The 25301-nt window shown below is 48.6% G+C and overlaps 1 protein-coding gene across 1 annotated transcript in view; it reads right to left on the bottom strand.

Annotated features, from left to right (window-relative positions):
• The window catches only part of CACNA1H (calcium voltage-gated channel subunit alpha1 H), a gene marked incomplete at its 3' end in the record, with an annotated part of 126926 nt that overhangs the window by 1754 nt on the left and 99871 nt on the right, over positions 1-25301 (bottom strand). The window contains 23 exon segments of the mRNA XM_081338452.1: positions 261-439; positions 770-959; positions 1237-1536; positions 2242-2363; positions 2740-2818; positions 5278-5348; positions 5907-6040; positions 6160-6269; positions 6583-6734; positions 12768-12960; positions 14032-14121; positions 14744-14869; positions 15581-15738; positions 15741-15858; positions 15861-15884; positions 15887-15908; positions 17488-17672; positions 18100-18168; positions 18720-18843; positions 19626-19726; positions 20129-20530; positions 20768-20976; positions 21570-21660. Of these exon segments, the coding sequence (XP_081194578.1) occupies positions 261-439; positions 770-959; positions 1237-1536; positions 2242-2363; positions 2740-2818; positions 5278-5348; positions 5907-6040; positions 6160-6269; positions 6583-6734; positions 12768-12960; positions 14032-14121; positions 14744-14869; positions 15581-15738; positions 15741-15858; positions 15861-15884; positions 15887-15908; positions 17488-17672; positions 18100-18168; positions 18720-18843; positions 19626-19726; positions 20129-20530; positions 20768-20976; positions 21570-21660 (3249 nt within the window).

The following is a 25301-nucleotide window of genomic DNA, read 5'->3' as shown; positions in this document are numbered from 1 at the left end:
AGGGACCTTGGAGGTCTTCTAGTCCAACCCCCTGCTCAAACAGGAGACCCCAGACCACTCCAGCCGAGTGGCCATCCAGTCTCTTCTGGAAAACCTCCAGTGACGGAGCACCCACAACTTCTGAAGGCAAGCGGTTTTCTCTGCCCTTCCTGGCCCTGAAGACATTTCCTGTCCCTGTCCATCAGCTACCAAGCCTCTTTCTGCCTCCTCCCTGCCCTCCCCACACCCCGCTAGAGACCACCCGCGTCCGGGAAGCTGACCTGTCTGCACAGCAGTCTGTTGAAACTGGGGGTGCGAGAGGCAGGGTGAGGGGGTAGAAGCTTCCACGGAGCTCCCACGTTGTGGCTAGGAGGGGGCGTTGTGGGGCGGAAGGCCAACTGTGGGATCCTCAGAGATGAAGAAGTGACCACCGGCTGAGAACGGATGGACGTGACGGACCCTGGAAGAACAAGGAAGGAGATTATTCCTCAGAATCTCTTCTCTTTCTTTCATTCAAAGCTGAACGAATGTCTGATGGAAGCCTCTGTTTCCTCCAGTGACCCTTTGGGGTCTTTCACCACTTCCAGACTGGAGGAGGACCCCATTTCAGAGAGAACGTTTGCATTTTGGGGGAAAATATAAAGCAGTTCTTCGCGTCTCCGTAAGGCATCTGCACTTTTATCCTCAAAAGCAAGCCATGCTACAGCTCTGGACTTTTTACCTTGGAAGTTGTTTAGACACAACAACAACTGTTGGCAGAACTCGGCAGGCCCAGATCCTGATGCCTTACCTCGAGGTGACTTGTAGGAGAAGGCTTCTAGCTCCCCTTCGTAGAGTGGGAAAGGGGGCTTTGCGGGCATCACAGGGCGGAACATGTAGCTGTCGTTGGGCAGTGAATGCATCCTCGCCACTGAGATCTTGCGAAGAGTCAGAAGATTCTGGGGCTCCCGAATGCCGGCAGCAGCAGCAGTAGAAGCTCCCTGCAAGTCAGCAGGAAAGAAGGTTGAGAATTTGGGAGGAAATTGGGAGCTGGTCATTCTTGGCAACTTCGAGATATGTCAGCAAACTGCCTTTCTGGATGAGGATGAGTGGAATTGCAGAGAGCTTCTTTCACTTGACTTGTTTAAAACCACGGACGGCTTCTGGGTGAGGGGATGGAGGGGAGAGCACATAGACATGACCCCAAAGAGGCTAGACCCCCTTCCTTGCCATGCCTGGGGAGGGAAGCTTCTTCAGTCTGCTCCTCTCGCTTTTTACCATGGCTTTATGCTTCACCAGCAGAGGCGAACCCCCCTTGGAAGGGGTCTGTCTCCCATCCATGGTCCTTTCTGGTGTGCTGAGCCCTCTGGACATCTCCAGCTCAATTTCGGCATCCATCTCAGCATCTTCCTTCGCCTCCTTGTTGCTTTCCTCTAAGTGCTTCATCAGGACGGCCACCACCACATTGACCAGGACGAACTGGGCGATGAGGACGAAGGTGACGAAGTAAAGAGGGGAGATGAGAGGCAGGTAGCTGAGGCAGTGCTTGTCATCCTTGTGGCATTCCCGGAGAGTGTCCTGGAAGAGGGACATGAAAGCAAAGTTATTTCAGGTGGATGGGTCAACTGGGAAGAATGTCCTCCTAAGGTTTCTCCCAAAGATTCAGCATTTAGAGGTGAGCAAACATGGAGTTTCACTGGGCAATAATAGAACTAAAGGTCCATATGTCCTGTGATGGCCAACTAGCAGTCTTTGGGAGCTAATATGGGTAAAATGGATGCAGAAGCTTTCCCCAAACTCATAGCAACCTCAATGGCATCTCTATGCACTTATGGCCATCATAGTGAAAGGCCAATGAAAGACTTCTTCTCCTCTGTGGATTTTCTGATTCCCTTTTCAAGGGATGCAACTGGTGGTCCTCACTAAACAGAGACTTCCACAGATTAATTCTACCTTGTGTAAAGCCTTACTTTTCCTGAGAATTGACTTGCCCATCAATCTCACCAAAAAAATGTTGATGAGAGACAGAGGACAACTTTTCCTTCTTCCAATGAAACATATTTTTATGCATCTATTTGGGATACATATTCTGTATTTTGGTTTTGATTGGCTTTTATTCTAGGCGAATAATTCATGAAACTGGTGGAGCAGGGTGGCTTTCTGTACCTCCTTGGGGATTGCTGTAGATGAATGCCATCATCAACCCAAATTATATCTCAGACTGACGTCTAAACTCAAACTCAAAGTACAGCCATGGGCAAGAAAGTGATGTGGAGGCCTTACCTTCATGATCCCATTCCAGTTGTCCCCTGTTGATACCCTAAAGAGGGTGAGGAAGGCCATCCCAAAGTTGTTGAAGGTAGCATGCCGACTTAGGCCTTCACAAGGATTTTCCTCGCTGCAGTCTACGAAAGAGCAAGGATGAGTCCACTCTTAACTACAATGATGGTTTGGAGCTACCTAAGTGTTCCTTCATCTGACCCCAAACATTCTCTTTTCTGAGTAATACCTTCTCCTCTCCTCTTCCTTTACTCCCCTGGAACTCAGGCTGACCTTCCCCTGCTTCTCTGGAACTACCCCCCAGATTCTGGCATCCCCCTTGCCAGGTTGCCTGGTCACTGGTGGGAACAGTGGCAAGGCTGGGGTTCTCTCATCTTATGCAAGCCATAGGAACGTCTGGCTATGTTCTTCCCTTTCAGCTGAGATAGAATGTTCTCTGGAAAGTCCTCCTGGCATATTAACAGGGTCATCGAGCAACAGAAAAAGGAGAAGATGACTCACCTAACTTCCCAAATAATTCTACCCCAAGAGCAGCGTAGATGAAAAAAAGAAGCATAAATAGCAGGCCGAGGTTCCCCACCTAGAAAAAGAGATTGTCAAAAAGTCAGAAGTAAGCTGTTATTGTAGAAGGATTTTTATCTTGCTTAGATGGGATTTCTTGCCTTAGCAAGAATCAATGGAGCTTTCCCCAGCCTGGTGTCCCCTGGGCAGCTAGGGATGATGGGCAATGACTCATACAAACACAACTGGGAGGGTGAAGGTGTCCTTGCATCCTACATCCTCCTGAATCTTTTGGAGAAGAAGCCAGATCTTCACTAAGCGAAAGGCAGGAGCTCAAGCTACATTTATATGGTGACTAAGCAGCTTGGATGTCTTCCCAAAGCTTGCAAAGATCTGTAACATTCGAAGGGTGCTCTCTGTCTATTTGGACCACCTTCAACAGAACCTGAGTGTGAAGAACATCCTTGGACAACCATGATTGGGGAAACCAGACTGGATCTACAGAGAAGAAACTTTGCCCCTTGGCTGTTTTCTGAGGGTTGAACATTGGCATTGATGTGTTCTGATGGGCTTCTCCAGCTGGGTTGCAGCCTCAGAGGGAATTCCCAGAGCTTACTCTGGCAAAGAGACCCCTGGAGAAGTTGGGGGCAGATAGTCTTTGGGGCAGAAAAACTACCAAGCTCAGAGAGCACCAAGGACCCCTCATGTCAACCCTGAGCTACAAATATTCTCCTTTGTTGGTTCTCCTTCCCCTTGTTGCTTGATATTCCAAAGCCACATGCAAGTGGATGTTATCCCATCATAAATAATTATTGGCTCTTCCTTGGGGCTCTGCAGACAAGTGCCTGGAAGCAGAAGTGGCGGTTCAGCCATTTGAGGGGATGACAACTTGACAATGACAAGGCTTAATAAGGGCACCAAGGCGCTTCAGGAAACAGCGGTTTCCTTCTGCTAAGGCAGCCAAATTACAGTGAGGTCCAGCCTGGAGAAGATATCCCTTTGCTTTTGGGGAATATCAAAAGAGGGGCCAAGTCTCTTCTCCAAGCTTCAGGTTAGGGATGGGTGAGCCCACCTGGTGGAAAATCCTCAGTGCATTTCAAGGACTCAGGAGCCCTTGAAGAACTGCCTGCCCAGAGTCCACCAGATCTGCCACCTCTCCAACTGCCTTTCAGCAAAAGTTTAGGGGAGAGAAACTCATGCAGCCTTCCCCCCCCCGCACCCCCAGTTCCTGGGGTGTTGTTGTTGTTAGCTGCGAAGTCATGTCCGACCCATCGCGACCCTATGGACAACGTTCCTCCAGGCCTCCTGGGGTGTAGCAGGCGGGAAAAGGGGTAGATGCTGCTCCCCAGTTGGGATTTTAAGCAGACCTGAAAATTGCTTGCAGTCAATTTACACAGCAGCTTTGCAGCTGAATTTACAGGGCTATAGAAACACTGATTTTCCCAGGCTAGTGCCTGAGCGGTTAACCCTTGGGAAAATCTCATTTCCCTGGAAAGCCTCAGCTGCTGTCCCTCAGCCCAGGGCTATAGGGCAGGCCTTGTGCAGAGAGGCCTTATCCCAAAAAAGAAAGAGGGGTGACGAGTGGGGTGAGCAGTGGTGGTGGTGGGATCAGAGAGGGCAGCGTTTCAATTGATGGAAGCATTGAATTTTTATTTTTATTTTTTTGGAGGGGGAGGAGAGAATCTGCCAGCATTTTTTCTCATCCCTGTCCCACATACGTTCCACCATCGCTCCAGCACGTGGGCAGCCTGCAAATGTATTCCGGAGGGAGGGAGGGGTTAGTTTTTGTCCCCAGATGATCCTTCCCATGTCACCCCCAATTTGACTGCTTGAGCTTTTGTTGCAGGCTTGTGCCGAGTCCCCTTTCCCCAGAACACTTTTTGGGGATGCAAAAGTCAGACCCTCTTCCTGCCCCTCCACAGCAGTTGTGTGTGTAAGAGAGACACCTTGCCTGGCTGAGACCAGCTAATGTGTGTCTGAAAGCATCTCCTGGAAAGTGTCTCTCTGGCCGTGGGTTTTGCCTTGTATTCCCACCGTGGAGGATCAGAGCCTTAGGAAGACTTTCTCCTCTGCTCCAGAGGCATGGACAGAGTGCAAAGGCGATCTGGTATTTCGTGCCACGAGGACACCTGTTCTGTGACATCCCAGAGGCAGAACCGAGGGCCGAGCCTGGCCTGACTTTCATGGATGTGAGTGCGAAAAAGCTTTGGAAAAAGCTTTAGGACTTGCAGACTCAAAGTCATCGACTCGTTATCTCCAGTGCTGAGTTTAAAAAAACCAGAAAAAGCAAGAGGAGGACAACATTTTGAGCTGCTGGAAATATTGTCCTCAATGCAATTGGGAAATGATGTTTGAAAATGTCCCCCTGGGCATGTAATTTTTCTTTCCTCTTGGGGAAAGACAAAAATGAACATTTTTGGAAAGCTGGAGGCATGGGAGTTGAAAATACATCAGGAGGAGGAGGTGGTGGTGGAGGAGGAAGATATCTGATGCTTAAAAGAGGAAGGAAAATTAACATCTGCACAGTTCCAGGCTTACCTGGGGAAGGGCTTGAACCACCGTGTCCAGCAAGGCCCTCATCCCCGTGGCCATTTTCAGCAGCTTCAGCACTGGAAAGCAAAGGAAATCTCCGTGAACTCGGAGAGCAAAATGGGCATCGCCAATGGATTCTTAGCGCATCGGTATGCTTAGGAGGGCGCTGGCTTTTCAAGCCTGCCTGATCTTGCTTTCCTGGTAAAATACATGGGAAAATCCCACTGAGGGGCAATCCCACCTAAGGTTAGAGTTAGGTCTCCATGAATTTGGACAATGAAAATGGACATTGGCAACAGATTTGGGGTGCCTGGTGCAAAATGGCTTCCTCTTGGCTTTGCTTGAGAGAAGTTGGCTGGGAAGATCATTGTAGCACGATCCGGGGATGCTACGATGGCTATAAATACATGCTGGTTGCCAAGCACCCCAGATGTGATCCCGTGACCATGGGGATGCTGCCATGGGCATAATGTGAGGGCCGGTTGTAAGTCACCTTTTCAGTACTGTTGTAACTTTGAATGGTGGCTAAACAAATGCTTGTCAATTGAGGACCACCTGAATATAGCAGGGCAAAGGAAATGGTGCCAGACCCCGAGGCCTGCTCAGAAAGACCCTCTCTCGGAGAAGCCCCTCACCTCTAGCAATCCTGAGCACCCTCATGATGCGGATAATGGTGGGGTTGATGGGGAGTGCGGCGTTCATTTCAATCTCCTCCAGAGTAATCCCCATGATGGACAGCAGGACGATGGCCAGATCCAGCTGGTTCCACCTACAAGGAGTAGGAGCAGGAGTAAGGCTCCTGAGCTAATTCAGCAGCCTGCAATGTTGTGACACCACCACCACCCCTTCCCCAAATAACCAAAATGAGCCCAGAAGAAAATCTCCCACCTGTCTTTGAAGAACCTCCGGAAGCCAAAGGCCACCAGTTTCAAGATGGCTTCGACCACAAAGACGAAGGTGAACAAGTAGTTGCAATATTTCAGGGCTTCTTCTAGAGACTGCAAGGAAACACAGGAGGAGGTTGCTTGTTAGGGTCCTCTGATGACCGTGCAAAAGGAATTGAGGTGTGGGCTCTCCAGTAGCAGTTAGCAGAGGTAAGTATGGCATGGGACCTCCGGACAAATAATCAGCAGGATCCATCCAGGACTTTCCTTCCTGTCTACCGAAGAAGCTATAAGGAGCTCCTGGCCTTCAGCCCTTGGCTGACAGCCCCCAGGACTGAACGGTCCCTCCTAGCCTGCCCCTGAACTGCCCTCTTGGGTGCCAGTCCTGGGCCTCACCGAGGCTACGGAGACTCAAGAGAGGCTGTACCTTGGGTTGGTCGAAGTGTTCCATAGACATCGTGATGACGTTGACTCCAATAATAAAGGTGATGAAAAGGTCCAGGTAATGGCTGGTGCAGAGCGAATGGATGTATTTTCGAGCAGGTGAATAATCGGCATAGTACGGCCATCGTTGAGCTTCTGCAGGAAAAAACCAAACAAGGACAAATCAGCTTCTGGCAGCCCCCTCAGTTTTTCCGAATGCAAGCCATGCTGGCACGCAAAACCATGAGAGTTGACCAATGGGCATGCAGTCCATGGCTCTCTGGATTGTGGGTTTTGTAGTGGAGGCCACCCAAAGGCTGTGACGCTCCTCCTCCGTCCACCGAGACACGAAGATGAACTCCACTGCGCTGCAGAATTCTTGGAGGTGAGCTGAAGGTTTGCTGGGATCCTTTTGCCTTCCCCAAAGCTACTATTTGGGTGGGATTATTGGGGTATCTGAAGAAAGCAAATGCTCACGGGCTTCTTTAAAATGAGAGATGGGGCAGAGAAATGATAGATCATAACAAGCCAGCAATGGATCAACTCCACTCTCCTTCAAATGTGAGGACCACACAGCTTTCCCCAAGCTGGTGCTCTTCAGGGACATTGGGGTTCAGTGCCCATAATCCCTAGCCAACGAGGATTATGGGGGATGAATCTAATACATTTCAAGGCACCAGACTGAGGAAACCTGGCATAAGAATGGAAAAGTAGAAATCTAATACTGGAAGGTTCATTAAGGTAAGAGGTGTCCAAATGTGGCAACTGTAAGACTTGTGGACTTCAATTCCCAGAATTCCCCAGCTGGTTGGGGGAATTCTGGGAGTTCAAGTCCACAAGTCTTGAAGTTGCCAAGCTTTAGTACCCCTGGTCTAGATGATTTATTGGTCTTAACATTGTGGTGTTTAGGACATTCTCCAAACCTTTTAGATATCCCCACAAAAATCCGGAATCCTGCCTGTTATTCTCAGCCCAAGTTAGTATGATCGTCCCCATTTGATTATGGGAGATGCAGGCAGCTGGTTGTTAGAAGGAAAAAAGAAAAAGGCCGAGTGAGCTGGAGTTAGCCTCCTAATTCCTCCAGGGGCCCACCTAGTCATTGCAACCCTCTGTTTCCTGCCCTCGACCCTTTTAATGCTTCCCAGCCGATGTTACATCGCCAAATGTTTTGCTGATGCAAGACACCAGCCCATCGGAATCTGCAAGCGGAACTAATCACATCAAAAGGAACCCAATTGACTGGTAACCCTTCAGCTATTAATCCCTCCCTTCCATCAGTGGCTAAAAAGGACATTTAAATTGTGTGTGTGTGTGTGTGTGTTCCAGCAGGGTCTCTTAGGCAAGTAGTTTGAAAGCCTCGCAAAAACGGTTTTCTCTTTCCTGCCTGGCTGCCTTTGAGCTTTCAGGATAATTGGCAAAAGTCCCAGAAATCAGCTCCTGAAGCCACATGGTGGGCAGCATGCAACGAGCAGGGCTAATCCTAGCAAGGGGGTGTCTGAAGGAAGTGGGTGAGGGTCTGAAGAAGCAGCAGCACTGCTGTGAGAGCTCTGCTTGAGCAACGTGTGAAGATGGAAAGAAGGCCAAAGAGTGAAAGGAGAACCAACCAAGAGGTTTCCCAAAGGTGCTTTTTCGAAAGGCAACTGGACTTTGTTTTTCCTTGAAGACATTTCACTTCTCATCCAAGAAGCTTCTTCAGTTCTGACTAATGACCAGTTGACTGCAAGGAATATAAATCCTTCCATCCTCCACCGTTCAGTCAGAACTGAAGAAGCTTCTTGGATGAGAAGTGAAAAGTCTTCAGGGAAAAATAAAGTTCAGTTGCCTTTTGAAAAAGCATCTTTGGAACAACCATGACCTGGATGACTGAGAATCTCCATAGACAACATACTGGGTTGGTTTTTCGGATGCGATCTGAGTAGCTCACTGGCTCACAGTGAAGACTTTCTAGGTTTGGGAAGCCCTGGACTTGTCTCCTGGAGCTCCTGCATAGTATGAAGGACTCTGAACTCAGTCAGGGCCACTAACCAGATCAGAACTGCAATGTATGTGAAACTCAGTTGGAAGCTTGGATATCAAGTTCTGGTGCCATATCTCTTGGTCACTGCCGAGGCCTCGGAGCAAGTGCACCAGAGGAGACTCCAGGCTTCTAGGTGGCAATAACCACCTGCCTGAGCATTGTCTCAGGTAATCCAGAATATCTAATCCTGGGTCCATCAGTCCCTATGAGCATCTCTCTTTGGCCTTGGAAACTCTATCTGGCCCCTCACCTTGTGGGAAAGAGAGGCTAATGTGGAGCTCTCCGTGGTGCTGCATCTAATGCTCCACCCGTCTCATTTTGCCCTTTAGGTGCAACTATCCTGCTTGTTTTTGTCCCATCCTTGCTTCTTTCTCTTCTGACACTTTGCTGTCACCGAGATTTTGATCTCTCTCATTAGTTTTTAACTCATCTAGGTCAAAGCTACCCATTCCCTTCATATCTTTGAAATCCTGGAGTGTGATTCTTGCTGAGTGTTAGGGGTCTGTTGGGGCTCACTCTTATCTTGCAGGTGCTGAGATGATGTCCTTAGAGGAACAGTTCTGATGACCACATTGGCCAATCACTGATCTGCTTTTCAGGGTCCTCCAGAAAAGTGTCTGAAGACCAACCTTCCTGAGGTGATGCCCTGCAGATCTCTAGAACTAGAATAGTGCTAGATGAGGATTAGGGGAATTATATCCCAGGATATTTGATAGGTTGCAGCTTCAGGTGAACGTTGCTTCAATAGAGATGCATAGCAAAGTGGTGATCTCCTTCTGGCACAGAGGTAAAACACATAGACATGACACACAAGCTGAAGAAAAAGAGCACCAGGGATCTTGGTTGATCTCCCAAATAGTTCAGAGGCAAGCAGGAGCTCTGGAGACATCTCCAGCATGTGAGGAGAAGGAACATGCAGTTCCAGCTTGGGAACATGTTACATTGTAAGTACACTGACGACATAGGAAGAAGCATGACATCCACATCACACACGTTCCATCATGCATGCAATGTCCATTAGAAGAGATGCCAACTCATGCACTGCAGAAGGGGAATACAGAAGGTGCCGGGGGTGACATACGCTATTTGGCGAACATAACTCCCCTCTTGATTACGGGGTTGTAGAACCAACGCACAGTCCCATTGACGCCAATGCTTAAACTGTTGCACAGACAAATAGGGAACAAACTGAAACTATGTATTATTCTAAATACTTTTCTCTTCCCCTTTGCTTTGTTTTATGAAGCTTAAGGCTGGGTCAAAAGCTCATGGGGTTCATGGCAGAAACTGGGGTCAAGGTTTCATCCGGGAAGCAGATCCATCTCTTTGGGCACAGAATGTGTCCCTGTGATTAGAAATGTCTGGGTCTTCTACTCATCACCATTGAGTGGTGGAAAATATGGACACATATCATGTGCAACATATCCTCAAATTATGTCACATGTTCTGGGCGCCATCCCTCGTTAGGAGGGAGAAACGGATCTTCTCTGACCTTCTTCCATGGTCCAGTCTATTTTCCTATCTGCTTGGCTTTCAAAAGCCAATGACATGTGTGGACTTTGGCCAGAAAATGGAGGCTCCAGCTCCCACCCAATCCCAGAGGCCACTGGAGGGCTTTGGATCCATCAGTCTCCAGTCCTGCCCACCCCCAAATCTGTAATTATGTCACTTGGTCCAATCCCTGCCCTGCAAGGCCATCCTGAAGGGTTGCATTCCCACCCTCCCTGGAATTCCTTATGCTCTAACAGAGGGCTCTCCAAACTTGACAACTCTTAAGACTTGTGAACTTCAACATAGCTGGCTGAGGAATTCTGGGAGTTGAAGTCCACAAGTCTTAAAGTTGCGCCAAGTTTGGAGAGCCCTGCTCTAACACTCCAGCCTGGCCCTCTAACCAGCCCCTTGGCCTGTTGCCATCGCTGGCAAGGAGCACCCTTGTCTCAACCTCTGGTCACTCACAGACACACCCTACCAAGCCACACAGAAGCTACAAAGTGTCAGCCACACATCAGATCTTTCTGAGTCCACCCTTTTTTAAAAAACATAAATGCAATGAAAACAGAATCCAAGAACCTGCCTTCTTCTAGGTGGGCCTATCTCAGTTAATAGAGTCTACGTTGCTACAAGTGTCCTGGTTTCCAGTTTAACGTTCTTTCCCAGTCCTTCTTGGAACTTCAGGAGATAAGTCCCAAAGCTTCTTGCATGCCAAGAGGGTTTTCTGTTGAGCTACAGAGCCTTCCCATCTCAAGAGCTTCCCCCACAACCTTAATTTCTCTGGCTTCAGCCAATTTCTCCAGAATGTCTGAGCTGCTTCTCCTCAAGCTAACCATCTTCTGGTCTTCTTTCAACCAACATATTTTTCCTACTGTTGCTTCTTTTTTCCATTAAACGCTCCTGCCATCCAACCCTAATATCTCTTCCCTTCTTGACTTTCCTCTCTGTGGTGTATCAATTCTTAGGCCCCTTGGGCAGGTAGCACAAAACCTCTATTTTTCTGTTCAGTGCACTGTTGAAATGGGAAGAAAAAAATATTCAAAATATGATTAGGTTTCTGCCTCGACTCTGCAGAAACCTGACTGGAGGCCACATTCTGACTAAGAAAACCTTTTGCAGGCTGAACGTGCATCTCTTTTAATGGACTCCATTGAGGGGAACTCGTTTCCTGCCCTTGAAAAGGGGAGGCCTCCTCATTCCTATCCTTCTGGTGGTTTTCCATGTGCATCTCTCGTGTGGCATGCAGGGCCCACGTGCCAAAATCCTCCAAGAAATTTGCAGCCACTTTTTCCATGAAACCCTTTGGTGATGCTTTAAGCTGCAGGAGGGGGAAACGGGAGTAGCTGAAATCATCTTCAGACACAAAGCAAAACCAGGGGATCAAACTTTATCTTCACCTGTTGGTGATTTGGGGGTTCCAGCAGAGCAGGCCTCAGAAAGAGGGATGCTTGCTCCTTAGAGACCCCCAAAGGTATGGTTCCTATGCGGTGAGTCTTTCTCGGGTGCCCTGGGAAAACAAGATTTCCTAGGAGCCCCTTAAAGCTGGTTGTGGAGAGGGAGAAGGGAATCTTCTGCTCAGTGGGTTTACAAGTACCAAAATTAGGGCTTTGATTTGACAAAACTGGGTCCTATGAAGCATGGAGGACTCGGATATCCTTCCTGCTTCAGGACTTATTTCACATCAGACGTTGGTCTGTCTAGTCTGTAAAGTCCACTAAGTGAGGATGTCTGTACAAACCTTCCACCTTAATATTCTGAATTCCAGACGTTCGGGCAAAACTTTCTCCATGGTCCCCCACCTATAATTCTTTCCAGATGTATATTGATGTTTACACTTTGTTCTTCTTCCAAGAACTATTTGCCACCCTGGAATGGTGGCTGGGTTCTATTTCACTCACAAGCTTTAGCCTATCAGTGGTGCCCCTATTCTCCTCCACTCCTCCATTGTGAAAGGCAGCAGAAAGCGGGGGGGGGGGCGCACCTCAAATATTGCAGCCTCCCTTGGGATCAAACTCTCAGGGCCAAGAAGTGGAGCCCAGACACTTCAGAGCTCAAATCTGTGTGGTTCTGAAGAAACTAGTACAGGAGAATATTGGTAGCTCAGAGTTGAAATGAGGGGTCCTTGGTGCCCTCTGAGCTTGGTGGTTTTCTTGCAGACGTTTCATGACCCAACTAGGTCACATCATCAGTGCTAGAAGAGAGTGGGATTTGTTGAAAGGAGGAGGAGGAGGAGGAGGAAGACTGAAGGGTCCTTTGTGCTCTGAGCTTGGTTGTTTCTTGCAGATGTTTCACTATCCAAACTAGGTAACCTCATAGCACTGATTAACACTGATGATGTTACCTAGTTTGGGTAATGAAACGTCTGCAAGCACACTCAGAGAGCACCAAGGACCTCTCAGAAGAACCATGCTCATTCTTCCTCTCCATGCTGAGCAGGGATGTTAAAAGAGGAACATGATGGAGCTGAGCCTCGTGCATCAAAGAAGAAAGGATGAGTTGCCCTCTGGCTCTTAAAGCATCTCCAAAGATGGAAAGGAAAAAGCTCTTTTGGGGTCCCATCACCAACCCGAAGGAAACCAGGTAATAAGGAGGAAGGTCGAGATGGGCGTTGGGAGCAGGCAAGTCTCAGAAAGATTGTGATTGTACCGCTGTCTACCGACCAGACATGTATATCGCCTTACTCCTGCGCTTTTTCTCCAGACGCCGCAGCCGTTTCTCCTCACGTCGCCGGGCCTCCTCGGCTTCCTGGTGCTGCCGACACTTGTGGAAGTTCTCCACCACCACCCCGACGAACATGTTGAGCACAAAGAAGCTGACGATGAGGAGGAAGGAAATGAAGTAGAGAAGCATCCAGAGGTTATGGTTCCGGCTGGGCTGGCGAGGCGGCCAAAAGGCAGCAGGAAGAGGGGAGAGATGGGGGGTGGGGAGACAAGGAACAATGGCGTATGAGCACAATGGAGATGGAGCCCACCCTCAAGATGAGTGGCCGCCAAGGTCCAGGGAGAGGCAACCCTTTGACCTCTAAAGGTTGAGCCTGGAGCTCCCTAAAGAAGTTGGCATCCTGAGCAGCTTGCTCCCTCTCCCGTGGATGCCCCCATGGCATGATCAACTAGCTAGCCCAGCTGCCTTAAATAACGGCATTCTGGTTTTGGAATAGTGCCTGTTTGAGTTATTTCTGATTTTAGTGGCATGTTCTGCACCCCGACAGGGTAACAACAGGGAGTCTAAGATTAAAAAATAACAACTCAAAGAGAAGGCTTCATACTGAGAGGAAGGGAACTTTCCAAAGAAAAGTTTGGATCTGATAATTCTTGATTACCTTTGTTTTGCTTTTAAATTTAGTTCCACTGCAGGATGTTAAGTCATTTCAGACAAATTTGTTTTTCGAAAGTGAAAGACTTGAAGACTCTGGGATTGTCTTTAACTTGTTTCATGGAATGGCTGGATAAGCATCTCTGGGTCGGTGGGGGGGGGAGTGAGTGGGAGAAGACATCATGGTAATTCTGGGAACTGGAGGATCACCCCCACTGAAGGTGAAGCCCACCTGGGTAGCGTCTCCTGTTCAGGAGGTGCCTTCAGGGACAGCCACAAAGGACACCATCGATTAACTCTCTCTGGCAGTGCTTGAATGACATCACCCCTAATTGCACTGTGATGGATCATCATCACCTGAGTGCTGCAGGGTCTCCTGCTTGAGCAGGGGTTGGACTTGAAGACCTGCAAGGTCCCTTCCAATTCTGTTGTACTGTCATCTTCTTCTTCATCATCCGTGGGGGTGGCCTGCATCACCAAATGGTTATGCCCTCCCCCTTGTGAATAAATGACTAGCACCTTAGCCAGCATGTTGACCCTATCATTGATTGCCAATCACTGAGCTGCACATGCATGTGGGAATGAGTCTTTAAGCAACTCCCCATGAATGTTCTTAGGATATTTAGTGTCTACCTGCTGGTCAATCCCCACGGCGTCCAATCCATCATACATGATGTTCACCCAGCCATCTTTGGAGGAGAGGACAAACAAGGACATCAGGGCCTGTGAAAGCAAAGAATGCGGTTCCTCTGTTTGTAAAAGTGGAATTTTCAGTTTTTGCTTACCTTTCAGAACTGATAAATCAGGTCCACCTCCCCAGGCTACATGTGATACTTTCCTGGGGAAAAGTGAATATGGATGGATATAATTCACATAAATCAAAGCTTGTTGGGGTCCTCCATTGCTTTTAAGAATACCAAGACAAATGTTTGAGAACTGCTGCTCTAGAAAAAGACAATGTTTCTTTCTTCAACTCTACAGGAGAAAGTGGGTTTTTCCTGTCACGTTTCCGGCCTTTGGTACAGCATCTCACTAGAGATACGGGGGGATCCACCTTAACCATGTCCAGAAAATCTCTGAAAACCCAGTAATCTTCTCAGCCCCTGGGAGAGGTGGGTGTAGGGTTTTTTTTTTCTAATTTGGTCTGGAGTATTTCTTCTGAACACCCATCCATCTGTGATTGCTCTTCCTCGCTTTTAAAATTGTAAGCCATCCAGAGTGTCTCCAAGTTGGGAAGGCTCTAAAGTGTAACGTTCAATTAAAAATTCAATTAAGTTTAGAAGATGGGGAAGGTTGCTTGGCTGGAGAAACTTCCCTTCTGTCCTCCTTCTCCTATCCACCTTACCTGCCCCAAATTGTCGAAGTTATACTTCCGCCGGACCCACTTGTAGTGGGCTTTTCCGCAGTCGGATTTAGTGGAGATGTTTCGGATATCAGCCCCCTCACAGTAGTAGAACTTGCCCTTAAAGAGCTGGGAGAAAACAGAATCAAATCAGCAGGAGAGGTGGAGGATCTGATTTTCAGCTTTGACTCGGCAGACAACCTAGGTTTTGGTGAGACCCTCAGGAGAACAACAGGAAGAGCGGTTTGACCACAGGAGAGATCTGGGTGTCCTTCTGAGGGGCAAGGGTTCCAGTGTGGAAATGGGCTTCTTGCAGCACTGGAACCTGAGCTAGGGAAGGTCTACCTGGCCTTCTGAGAAGGTGCTGAGTGACTGGATTGAAGGACGGGTGCTAAGGAATCATCCATGGAGGAAGGCACGATGGTCTTCACAACTAGGCCCAGGAACGTCCAGGACACAGAAGGTTGGCCACTATTAGTGCAGAAGACAGGGCTCAAGGAGTCCCTGCCCTGTCCTGGATTGTCCTTTAGAGGTTTCTTTTATGATCCAGAAGAAGCAGGAAGACTTTTTTCCAAGTCAAAATGTAAAGGATTACATCTTAAAGGGGTAAGAAGGAGGACACACAGGCCTCAGCTCCAGCAGATCATGGTGAACGCCATCTGAGATCTATGTTTTACGTTCAGGCCAAGACAAACCAGGATTTATTCCAAGGCAGAACAAATAAACCCGCAAGAAGAAGGGCAGCAAGGTATATAAATAAAATTATAAATAAATATAAATAAATATAAATCTTTCAGTGGGTCTTGCTCAGCAAAGGGAGGTGTGGTGGGAAAGTCTTACCTGCACCCCTAAAATGCCAAAGATGATAAAGAAAGCACAACAGATCAGGACGATGTTGCCGATAGGCCGGAGAGAAGAGATCAGCGTCTCAACTACGAGTTTCAGACCTGGAGCTCTGCTGATGACCCTGGATTGGAGAGGAACATCTCCTTTTTTCATCCCATTTCCAGACTCCCCAAGAAATATTCAGTCCCCCAGAAGAAACTACCAATTGGCAAGCAGCCGAGACCTTTGAAACCGTATTTTATAACTTTTAAGTATTCTGGTTCTCTGCCCCCCCATCCCTCATTTTCGATCGCATGCCTTGCTGCACGATGAAAAGCAGGATCTAAAAGGAAAGAGAGGCAAGCGGAGGAAGTCTAGTTTGGGTCTTTGAGGACATTGCTGGAGAATGGAGAAGGTCGGGTCCTTAATGCCATCTCTTGCAGTGGAGAGAAGCAGCTCCCCTCCCGTGCCCAGAGGAACTCGTTTAGGGACAAGGCAGCTCCCCAAACTTGAAGTTCACCTCATCGATGCTTTCAGATGCCATCAGAGGCTTTCCCCTCTCGGTCAAGATGGGCCTCGGCTGGCCTTTTGAAATCTTAATCTCTTTAAATGCCAAGCCAGACCCAAGATCCCTCCCTCCCTAAGAATATCCCAGCACAAACCTCACCCCAGCAAGAAACAGATGGACCAGCGGTGGTGCACCACGGCTGTTTCTTAGTTTATTTCCACCAAAGCAATCAAAGACCCCTGCTGGGTTGTTTTTGGGGTCTCGTTTTGCTTTTTCTGTGGTCATGATGTGAAGCAGCAGACTCCCACAGAGAGCAGAGAATTCCCCCAGCACGTTTCCTCCTCCTCCTCCTCCCTCCTCCCTCCTCCCTCTCGCTGCTTCTTCTCTTCCTCCAGACGCCTCGCTTGTTACTTGATGGCAGACAACAAGAGTAGCTCCCTTTTGCCTGGTTTCAGATATGGAAAATGTTGCCCTACTTTTGACTTTCTAGCAAGCTAAATTGCTCCTCTGTGGTTCTGAACACAAAACATCTGCAGATGCCGGGAGTTCACAAATTATTATCCATCACAGTTGGAATGCAAATTCACTCCAGGGCAAAGTGTCTGTTGTGTCCCTCTCTGCCATCTTGCCGGACACCCCCCTCCCTTCGGGGCCGGGTCTGGTGTTCCTGGAACTGCTGCCAGATCTGCCGTTGAGCATCTTCAGCAATTGGCCTCAGACGGCTTTGAAAAGGTCTGGAAATTATGCGACCTACTGCAAACACGGGCAACCCTTCTACCTGCTGGGAAGAATGGGCTGCTTCGGCTTTCGAGAAAGGCACACGCGTGTAGCTGCTAAACGGGAAAGCATGCATGCTAATCTATGCACCACAGGACCCAGAGACGGCTGGAAAGCAAACGCCGAGTTTGTGCAATCACGGTCACATTGCTTTTGTCCTTCTGTTGATATGCAGCAGAATAAGCAAGTTCAGCTCAAAGCCAGATAGGCAGAGCCAGTCTGGTGGTTGGCCAAAGCACGGGCTATGATATGCATGATGCTTCAAGTTAATTAAAGCACCATGCCACATTTGGATGCAAGTTGGAAATGACCAGGAACACACCAGCTAACTCTTGTTCTACAGCCAAGAGTGGGGAGGGACATTGAGGCATTAAGAAAGGTCTACCAGTTGCAAACGGAGAATTGTAGCCCCCCTCCCAGTTCCAAATAAATAATGAAAGTTCTCCAAGGCTCTCAGACCAAAGAATTTGCCTTTGAGAAGAGATTTTGAGTTTGTTTCTTAGCAAGAGTTGGTTTGGAGATGAAAATGACCTCCCTAACTGTTCAGGTATGGGAGGCTGGGGTTCTCCCCTCCTACTCCTGGGGAGGAAAAGGATTAGCTCAAATGCCTTCTGCTTCGATAGAAGGCAACTAATACCGTAAAGGTCTTAGGGTGCGCAGCAGCCGAAGTACTCGTAGGACCCCTAAAATCTTGGCTCCGCCTGCTGATGCCATGGAAACGATGATGTCAATGATGGACACAAAGACCAGGATTCCATCCAGGACGTTCCAGCTGCTCTGGAGGTAGGTGTGTTCCCCGGAGAAGAAGCCGAGAGCCACAACCTAGAAGGAGAATGGGATAGGCTCTTCCAGGCACGGATGTTCATGCTGCATTGAAGCTCAAGAACCGTTTCACTGGAAATGAAACAGAACCTGGACCTGAACTGTTCAGAAGGGGGGAGGGGTCTTTGCAAAGGGTACAAGCCAACCACAATCTTCCACCGCTGCAGAAAATTGGCTTGAGTTAACTTTTCTGCCAGATGCGAGAAAAATTGACATGAGCCACGTTGTTGCTGCAGTGGAGAAGTTCTTGGATGCAATTTCTTTTATAATTGGGTCTCCCTCAAGAATACCCTCCTTCCCCTAAATGAAAGTAATAAAATGAATAATTGTCCCTCCTTGATTTATTCTCCCATTCAGTAGAATGGATGGACCTACTTTTGCCATACATTAATCCAAGGGGAACCAATTGGAAATGCAGCGACGTTACCTTAACCATCATCTCAGCAACAAAAATGGCCGTAAAGATGTAGTTGGAGACACTCAAGAATATCCGTTCCTGCAAAAAGGAGAGAAACCAGCGGTTGAAATCCAAACTGGCAAGGGATCAACCGCTAATCCCAGGAAATCTCCATGAACCCTCTCCTAGGTTCTTGAATTCAACCCGCCTTCTGTGCCAAAACTGCACAGTTCACCGGATCATCCTGGTAAATCCTTTCTCTACCTTGTTTACCTTGCAGGGGTTTTATGAAAATTACTGTTTGGAGTGCAAGTCACGCAGCCTGAAGCTGCTTAATCGTTTTTGGGTGGTTTGGGAGTTGGTGTTTTTAATTGCAGGGACATTCAGCCAAGTCATTTTGAGAAGTGGAAGAGGAAAGTCAGCAGCTATGTTGCATCTTGGGGAAACATCTAGTTTTACCCCAAATAATTTGTCTATTCGATTTCAGGAGAGTTGTCAAATTGCCCAGTAACTCAGCACAAGGCAGCTTTTTCATCCTTGACTCTTTGACAAGCAAAGATGCGGCTCCTTCTTTGATAGGAGGCAAAGACGTTAGAAAAAAAAAATGCTTCTGTTCACCCCCCCAACTCCCAGAACCACTGGGGGCTCACCGTGCTGTTGGGATCGATATCCGGACGCTCCAAGGCGATGGTGATGCAGTTGAGGAAGATGAAAACCAGGACCACGTGGTCAAACATCTTGTGTGCGATGACTTTCTGGCAGTTGGCCCGGAGGCTGAAAGTAAGGCAGGGTGGGGGGCTGGTCAGTTGCCCCCCAGGACCCCAAACATTCCTCCAATTTTTAGGCCAATAGGAATAGGGCACCCAGTGCCCCACACCTGCCCCTTTGGATAGCTGAGCTGCAGACTGTGCAGGCTGCCTTGATATTTATAGCATGTCACGGCTCCCAAATTTAGGAGATCCTTATCTTTAGCTCGAGTTAATGCTCTCCGCACAGCTGTCCTGCAAGAGAAGTCCAGGGACACCACCATCCCCCCAGGGAATCTGATACGGTCCCTGTGATTCAGGTGCCCCAGAAGCTGCAGACCCTGTTCTTCCGTTTGGTCAGTTCTACAGGGACATTCAACATTCGACTACCCCACTTTGATTTAAATATCCAGGGCACCCTGATAATTTTTATTGGCTGTTAAATATTCAATAGTAATCAATAAATCAGAAATCAATAATCAGTTTTCAATAACTTCCTGGTCTTGTCCACCGGGTGAGGCTGACATCAATCTTGCATGTCTGGCGATGGTCCCTCAGCCGCCTCCCACTCATAGTTCAGTGAGCCTTTTTCAAACGTTATCTGGATATTCTGGACTGTTTAAAAATGCTTCTCCCCATTTTACGCAGGCAACAAGCCCTGCACTCCTCTGCCAAGGTCAAGGCCACCTTCCTTACTCTGCCCGTTGGCCTTGAGAAGACCAAGGTAGGGAGTATAAACACCTTCTGGGGTGTCCAGAGAAGGACGCCAAGGCTTGCTCTGTTCGGCCCAAGAGAACAACGAGCCCTTACCGATTCTGGGGGGAAAACAAGTAGAGCGACCAGTCCTCGTGATTCTTGCACCAGTTGGGCTTGTAGGGCTCCCAGATCTTGCGGATTCTGTAGCAGAAGCTCTGGGTGTAGGAAGAGGGGAAAAGGGAAGGAAGCCCCCTTGGGAAATCTGATCCCTCTCCCCACCTTTCTGTTATCTCCCTTAAAGTCTGGCCGGCAGTGGCCGCTTGCACCCGTGGCCGTGGCTGGGTGGGGTTGCCCATTCTCATAGGTTTGGGACTGACAGCTGCCCCTGACCAGCTGGAGGAGTGTAGCAATGTCACAGGAGGGGACTTCCTTTGGAACACTTGTGGGGTCTTCCCTTCCTACCTTAAAGAGGGCAAAATTCACGTCCCCCCTCCCCCCCGAGGCTATCCTTGGCCACTTAAGGGAATGGCTGGAGGCCCCTCGCTCCCAGGAAGAGTTGGCCTCTGGCCTCACTTGTGGGAGGGGGGGATGAAGAACAAAGGCTGCTTTGGACTTACGTCTTCCATGTTGTCATCGTAGTCGAAGGGATCCTCTTTGCGGCTGTCCAGGTGCAGGTAGAGCTCGCTGGGCACCTGCAGCATCTTGCCGTTGCAGTCCTGGTACTCGAGGGGTAGCATGGCGACCGGAGGGTGCACGCCGGGCACCTGGAGGAGTTCTGGCAGATCCAAGCCACCCCGGCAGTCCAGGGACTCTGCCCGGTGGTGCACGGGGGGGCGGCTGAGGGTGCTGAGCTTGGTCTCCTCGGCTTCGTCGTCCGTGCTGCCTTTGCCCTCCCCCGAGAGCAGGGACTCCCGCTCGCCACATTGGCTCTTCTTCTTGAGGCTGGGGGCCCGGCCCAGGCTGTTCCAGCTTGAGCGGCGGCTGCCCCAGTTGGCACAAGGGGAGCTGCGGAGGCTGGACTGGGAGAGGGGAGGAGACCAGGTCAGGGTTTGGCAGGGGATCCTTGGAAGTGTAGTCTCAACTTCAGAAGCTGGAGAAGACCTCCGTCCTACTTCATCCTCTCAGCTCAAAGAAGCAGCAGGATTTCCTGGCTGGAGGTTTCTTCTGCACCTTCTTCCCAGCACCCACCTGCCCCAAACGGAGAGCAGCTTTCCCTTCCCAACCCTTCCCTGCCCTGCCATTTCTTGAAAAAATACCAAAGACTTCTGGTCAAAGCTGAGTGGGTCCACCGAAACGTTGCTGCCCCTCCTGGAGTCCCCAAAAGGGTAGGCCGAGTCCATGTGTGGAGACCCTTTTGGGGTGGGCATGGGGGTGGCTGCAGTGTGCATGATGATGGGCGGGGGCATGCTGCCCTTGCCCTCCAGGTGTCCGTTGGGCGTGACGGCCAGCGAATACATCTTTATCTCTGTGAGGGAGGAGACAGGACCTTCTCAGCAATCTCTGGGCAAGCTAATCCAGAGCTGGAGACATTCTAAACCTACTTCTGGCCTTCAGCCACAACCCCCACCCACAGATACCTCCATATGAGCCAAGCAGAGCAGCATCCCAGGAGAAAGTGTTCCTACATAGATCTAGGTTTTCTCCACAAGGAAAAAGATGCTATAGGCTCTTTGAGGTTCTGACAACTTTGCTGGGTGAGGGAGAAGGATTGAAGATGTTCATGAAAAATGCACAGAAATATAAAGCTTTGCAGAATAAACAGTGTTGGAAGGGACCTTGGGGGTCTTCTAGTGAAACCCCCTGCCCAAGCAGGAGACCCTATACCATTCTGGACAAATGGCTGTCCATTTCTCTGAGGGGCAATTCAGAAATTCTTGGGGAGAGAAAAAGAGAAGCAAGTAATAAAGTCCAGGTTGACCCCATCTTCTTGCTTCCTCCGATGATCCTTCAAAGGTCAACATCTCTGCCTAACCAGGCTGTTCAGAGCCTTGATCTCCCCCCCCCCATCGAAAGGGAAGCCTTCAAGGGTTGCCTCCCCAGCCCGCCATCTCTCCTTACCAGCAGCACGGAGTTCCTTCAGCTTCTCTAACTCTTCCTCAAAGTTGGTCGATGTTTTGTCTTCATCTGTGTCAGATCTGTTGGCATCACCCTGAAGTGCCCCCAAAATAAAATAGAACAAAAGGTTGGCGACAGATTTGCAATTTGCCAGGTGAACGGAGCTGTCTGCAGTCAAACAAAAGGCAAATTTTTGTCCCTACGTGTTGTAAACATTTATTTTTAAAAAGGTTATTTCATGGCTCTTTGGTTTATCATTCCTAACTCCTCATGGAAAACACACGGTCTGTTTGGAATACTCTCTGCAGAATATTTTGTAGTAAATTTCCCTCAGATCAATGTTATTGATTCCCCCCCCCCCAATAAATCTGCCTCAGGACCTTTTTGAAAGAGATCAAAATCCTTAGCCAGCCTCTTGTTCGCACAGCAGGTGTGCTTTTACTCCTATTTAATCAAAAATATTAAAATTTTTCAAAGAAAGCTGAAGTGGAATCAGAATACAAAACCATAGATTTGACATGGCTCTCTGTGTCCATGCCTAAAACATGCTTCTGGTTGCAACCTCTGGATCTGGGGGGGGGCATTTTCCGGGATACACGCCTCCCACTACCCCGAATGCAACTTGATCTAACCCAGGGGTAGGCCACCTCGGCTCTTTTATGACTGGTGGACTTCAACTCCCAGAATTCCTGAGCCGGCATGGCTCAGCTTGGAAACCTCTCCCTTTCCCCTCAGCGTGGCTGGCTCAGGAATTCTGGGAGTTGAAGTCCACGAGTCATAAAAGAGCCAAGGTGGCCTACCCCTGGTCTAACCTAAGAGAGCTAACGTGGAAGGAACTGGTGGCCAATGTCTTTCACTGGAGGGAGCTTCACTGCTTCCTACTGACTGTTTCAGCTTCTTTCTTCAGAGGAAAAGAAAAGGGTTTCCTGGACATCTAAATCACAGCTTCAAGGGGTGTCACACACACACCCCCACCAAATCCTCTTCCCAAGCCTGTAATTACATATTTATGCCAAGCAGAGATGGAACTGCCCATCCCTAGTTCTGCAGAATCAGGTCGTTTATGTGGCCAAGATACTGGAAAATCTGGAAGACAACTCTTCGTTACAGCTTATGCAATAATAACTTATTTTGCTGAGTAAATTAATGGATTGTGTTCTTGTGAGGACATCTGCAAAGAAGGGGGAGGGGTTTGCTCATATTTGGAGCTAAGATGCTTTGCTGTACTGGAGGGATGTCAACCAATTCTTTGGGGTGCTTTCCCTCCTGCAGCCAGCTGAGTGGCCAAATGTTTCCAGATGGTGGCTGCCAACCCCAAACCCTGGGAGAGAAGCTGAAGCCAAAAACGCTGGAGGACCAGCAGATGAATGAAGACCAGGAGAAGAGCAATGGATACACAGCTGCAGGGCTGGTGGAACTGCTCCCAATGGGTGGCCTCTGTTATTATGGTGGCTTATTTAGGGAAAAGCCATTGAAGAGATGGAAATGAATCTGTGGGTGGCAGATAGGGCCACTGTGTTCCCAGAAATTCTGGGCTACCCTCCCAGAGAACCACGTGCTGACCTCGTCTGCCTGTTGCCCTGGCTATCTCTGAACACAGATGTGGAGAAAATGGGAGAGTGGGTAGAACAGGGAGTCTAGAAAGACTCTTGCCAAGAGCAGGCACTGGTCCAAAGCAGAGGAACAGTGTGCTCCTGGGGGGGGGCAACACAATGCATCGAGGCAGGCTGGCCCTAATGACATTCCTTCAGGCCACATACTTTATATCAGGAGTCCCCAACTTGGCAACTTTCAGAATTATGGACTTCAACTACCAGAATTCCCCAGCCGGCAGAATTCTGAGAGTCTTAAACTTGCTAAGGTTGCAGACCTCTGTTTGATTATGGCTCACCATATGGGCATTCTGATGTCAGTAACTTTGAAGGTTGCAAAATATATCCAGGGCCCTGATGGTAGAAACATGAGGGAGGGAGAGGTGGCGGCTGCAAGGAAGGGGAGCCCGTGAAGACAACAGCAGAGCTTTGGAAGAGAAGGCAAGGCTGAAGCAACTCTCATCTGGGGAAGAATATTGAGTGTTGCAATCCCAACATCCTGAAAGGGTGCAAGTTGCAAAATGTTGGGTTTTGCTCTACACCTTAAAAAAAAGAATGATCTAGGAGAGAATTGAGAGCACTTTTTCCATCTCTGGTAGGCTCCATTGTTGACTTCTGCACTGATTCTGCTTTTTCTCTTATCGCCAATTGTCGGAGAGGAAACCCCAGAGGAAAAGGGTGGAATTCACATGAGATGGATCGGTGTAATTCTTACGCCTCTCTCAAAACCGACGGCCATGAGAATTAGGGAGGTGGAGGGGTTGGGCTAGAAGACCTCCAAGGTCCCTTCCATCTCTGTTATTCTGTTATTAAACCGGACATCACATTCAATGGCACTATAATCATTAAACACCACTGCCTTAATTGCCTTGCTCATTGGCCACTTGGTGGAAACAGGAAGTTTTGGATGAGTTTGATCTTTAACTTATGTTTTCTAGTTATTAAGAAAGTATCGGATTTCAAGAGGTTAAAGAAGGCGAAGCTGAGAAAGCCGATTTCAAAGAACAGGAAATCAATAGCTAGCAAAAGCTCTACAACCCACAAGAAGCTGGGAAAGTCTCAGACAATAATAAAATTGTCAACCAGCCTCCCCAGAAGGGAGCCAACCGGAGGCTGAATTCTCAGCCAAATTGGCCAAAGGCTGATGGGTAGCAGAGGATGAAATGAACACAGAAGTGCCACGATGGATAGAGGCTCTCTCGGTGGAAAAGAGCAGGAAGGAATAATCTTGTTACTGCAGTTGCAGTCAATTTGCCAGTGGCCGGAACTAAATTTAATGGAGCCTTTGGCCAATGCTGCTGCTGCTGCCATTTTTAATCCAATCAGCCCGAGTTAAAATGCAGGAGTTTCCTCCAAGCAAAATTATTTCTCGCAGAGGAATTCCAAAGCAAGATCTTCCTGGAAAATCTGTTAGACAGGCTTAGGATGAGAAGGCAATCGCTGTCAGTGGGAGGGCAACTGAACAAAAGCCAACCAAAGAAGGTCAAGGAGGGGAGAGAAATTATTAGGAGGACTCAGGGCTCCTGTTGGAGTAAGCCAATTCACCCTTAGAGGAAGAATGGAGCCCTAAATAAACAATAGAAGCTGGGGGAACGTGTGAATGCTCTGTGACGTTAGACCTATGTTGACTCAGATCCTATAAAAATCTTATCTGCCCACTGCAGGTTCAACTTTTGAAGACTTTATTCATCGTAGGCAATGAACCAAGTGGACACTTATGAGCTTTTGGATAGGAAGACTTCCTGATCGAAAGATTCTTCTCCAACCATCAGGTGTGCTCCATGTGGGACTTTTTCCTCCATTTTCTCCGTTTTGCCTGCTTCTCAAACTTGCCTCCTGCTCTGCTTCCATTTCTTTTTTTTTGAACCTGCGATGGCTGTCTTATTTCAGAGTTGCTGCTTTCAGGATCCTGGGCAGGCACATCGATCCCCATTTTTTTGTAGGATTGAAATAAGTCTAAATTACTCAGAGGTCCCTAGTAATGCATGGAGGAAAGTGGAGAGAAGAATTCAGGAGGAGAGCATAATTCTACCTTTCTCCCTTCATTCCCCTGACACTCCTTGAGGACTTGTGCCTTGAAGAGCAAAGCAATTTCTCATCCTGCTGAGAAAGGCAGTTGGGCATTCAGAGATGGTAAATGGCC

The sequence above is a fragment of the Vipera berus genome, assembly GCF_964194415.1.
Source record: "Vipera berus genome assembly, chromosome: 13".
Classification (NCBI taxonomy): domain Eukaryota; kingdom Metazoa; phylum Chordata; class Lepidosauria; order Squamata; family Viperidae; genus Vipera; species Vipera berus.
This window is presented reverse-complemented; position numbering and strand designations above follow the sequence as displayed.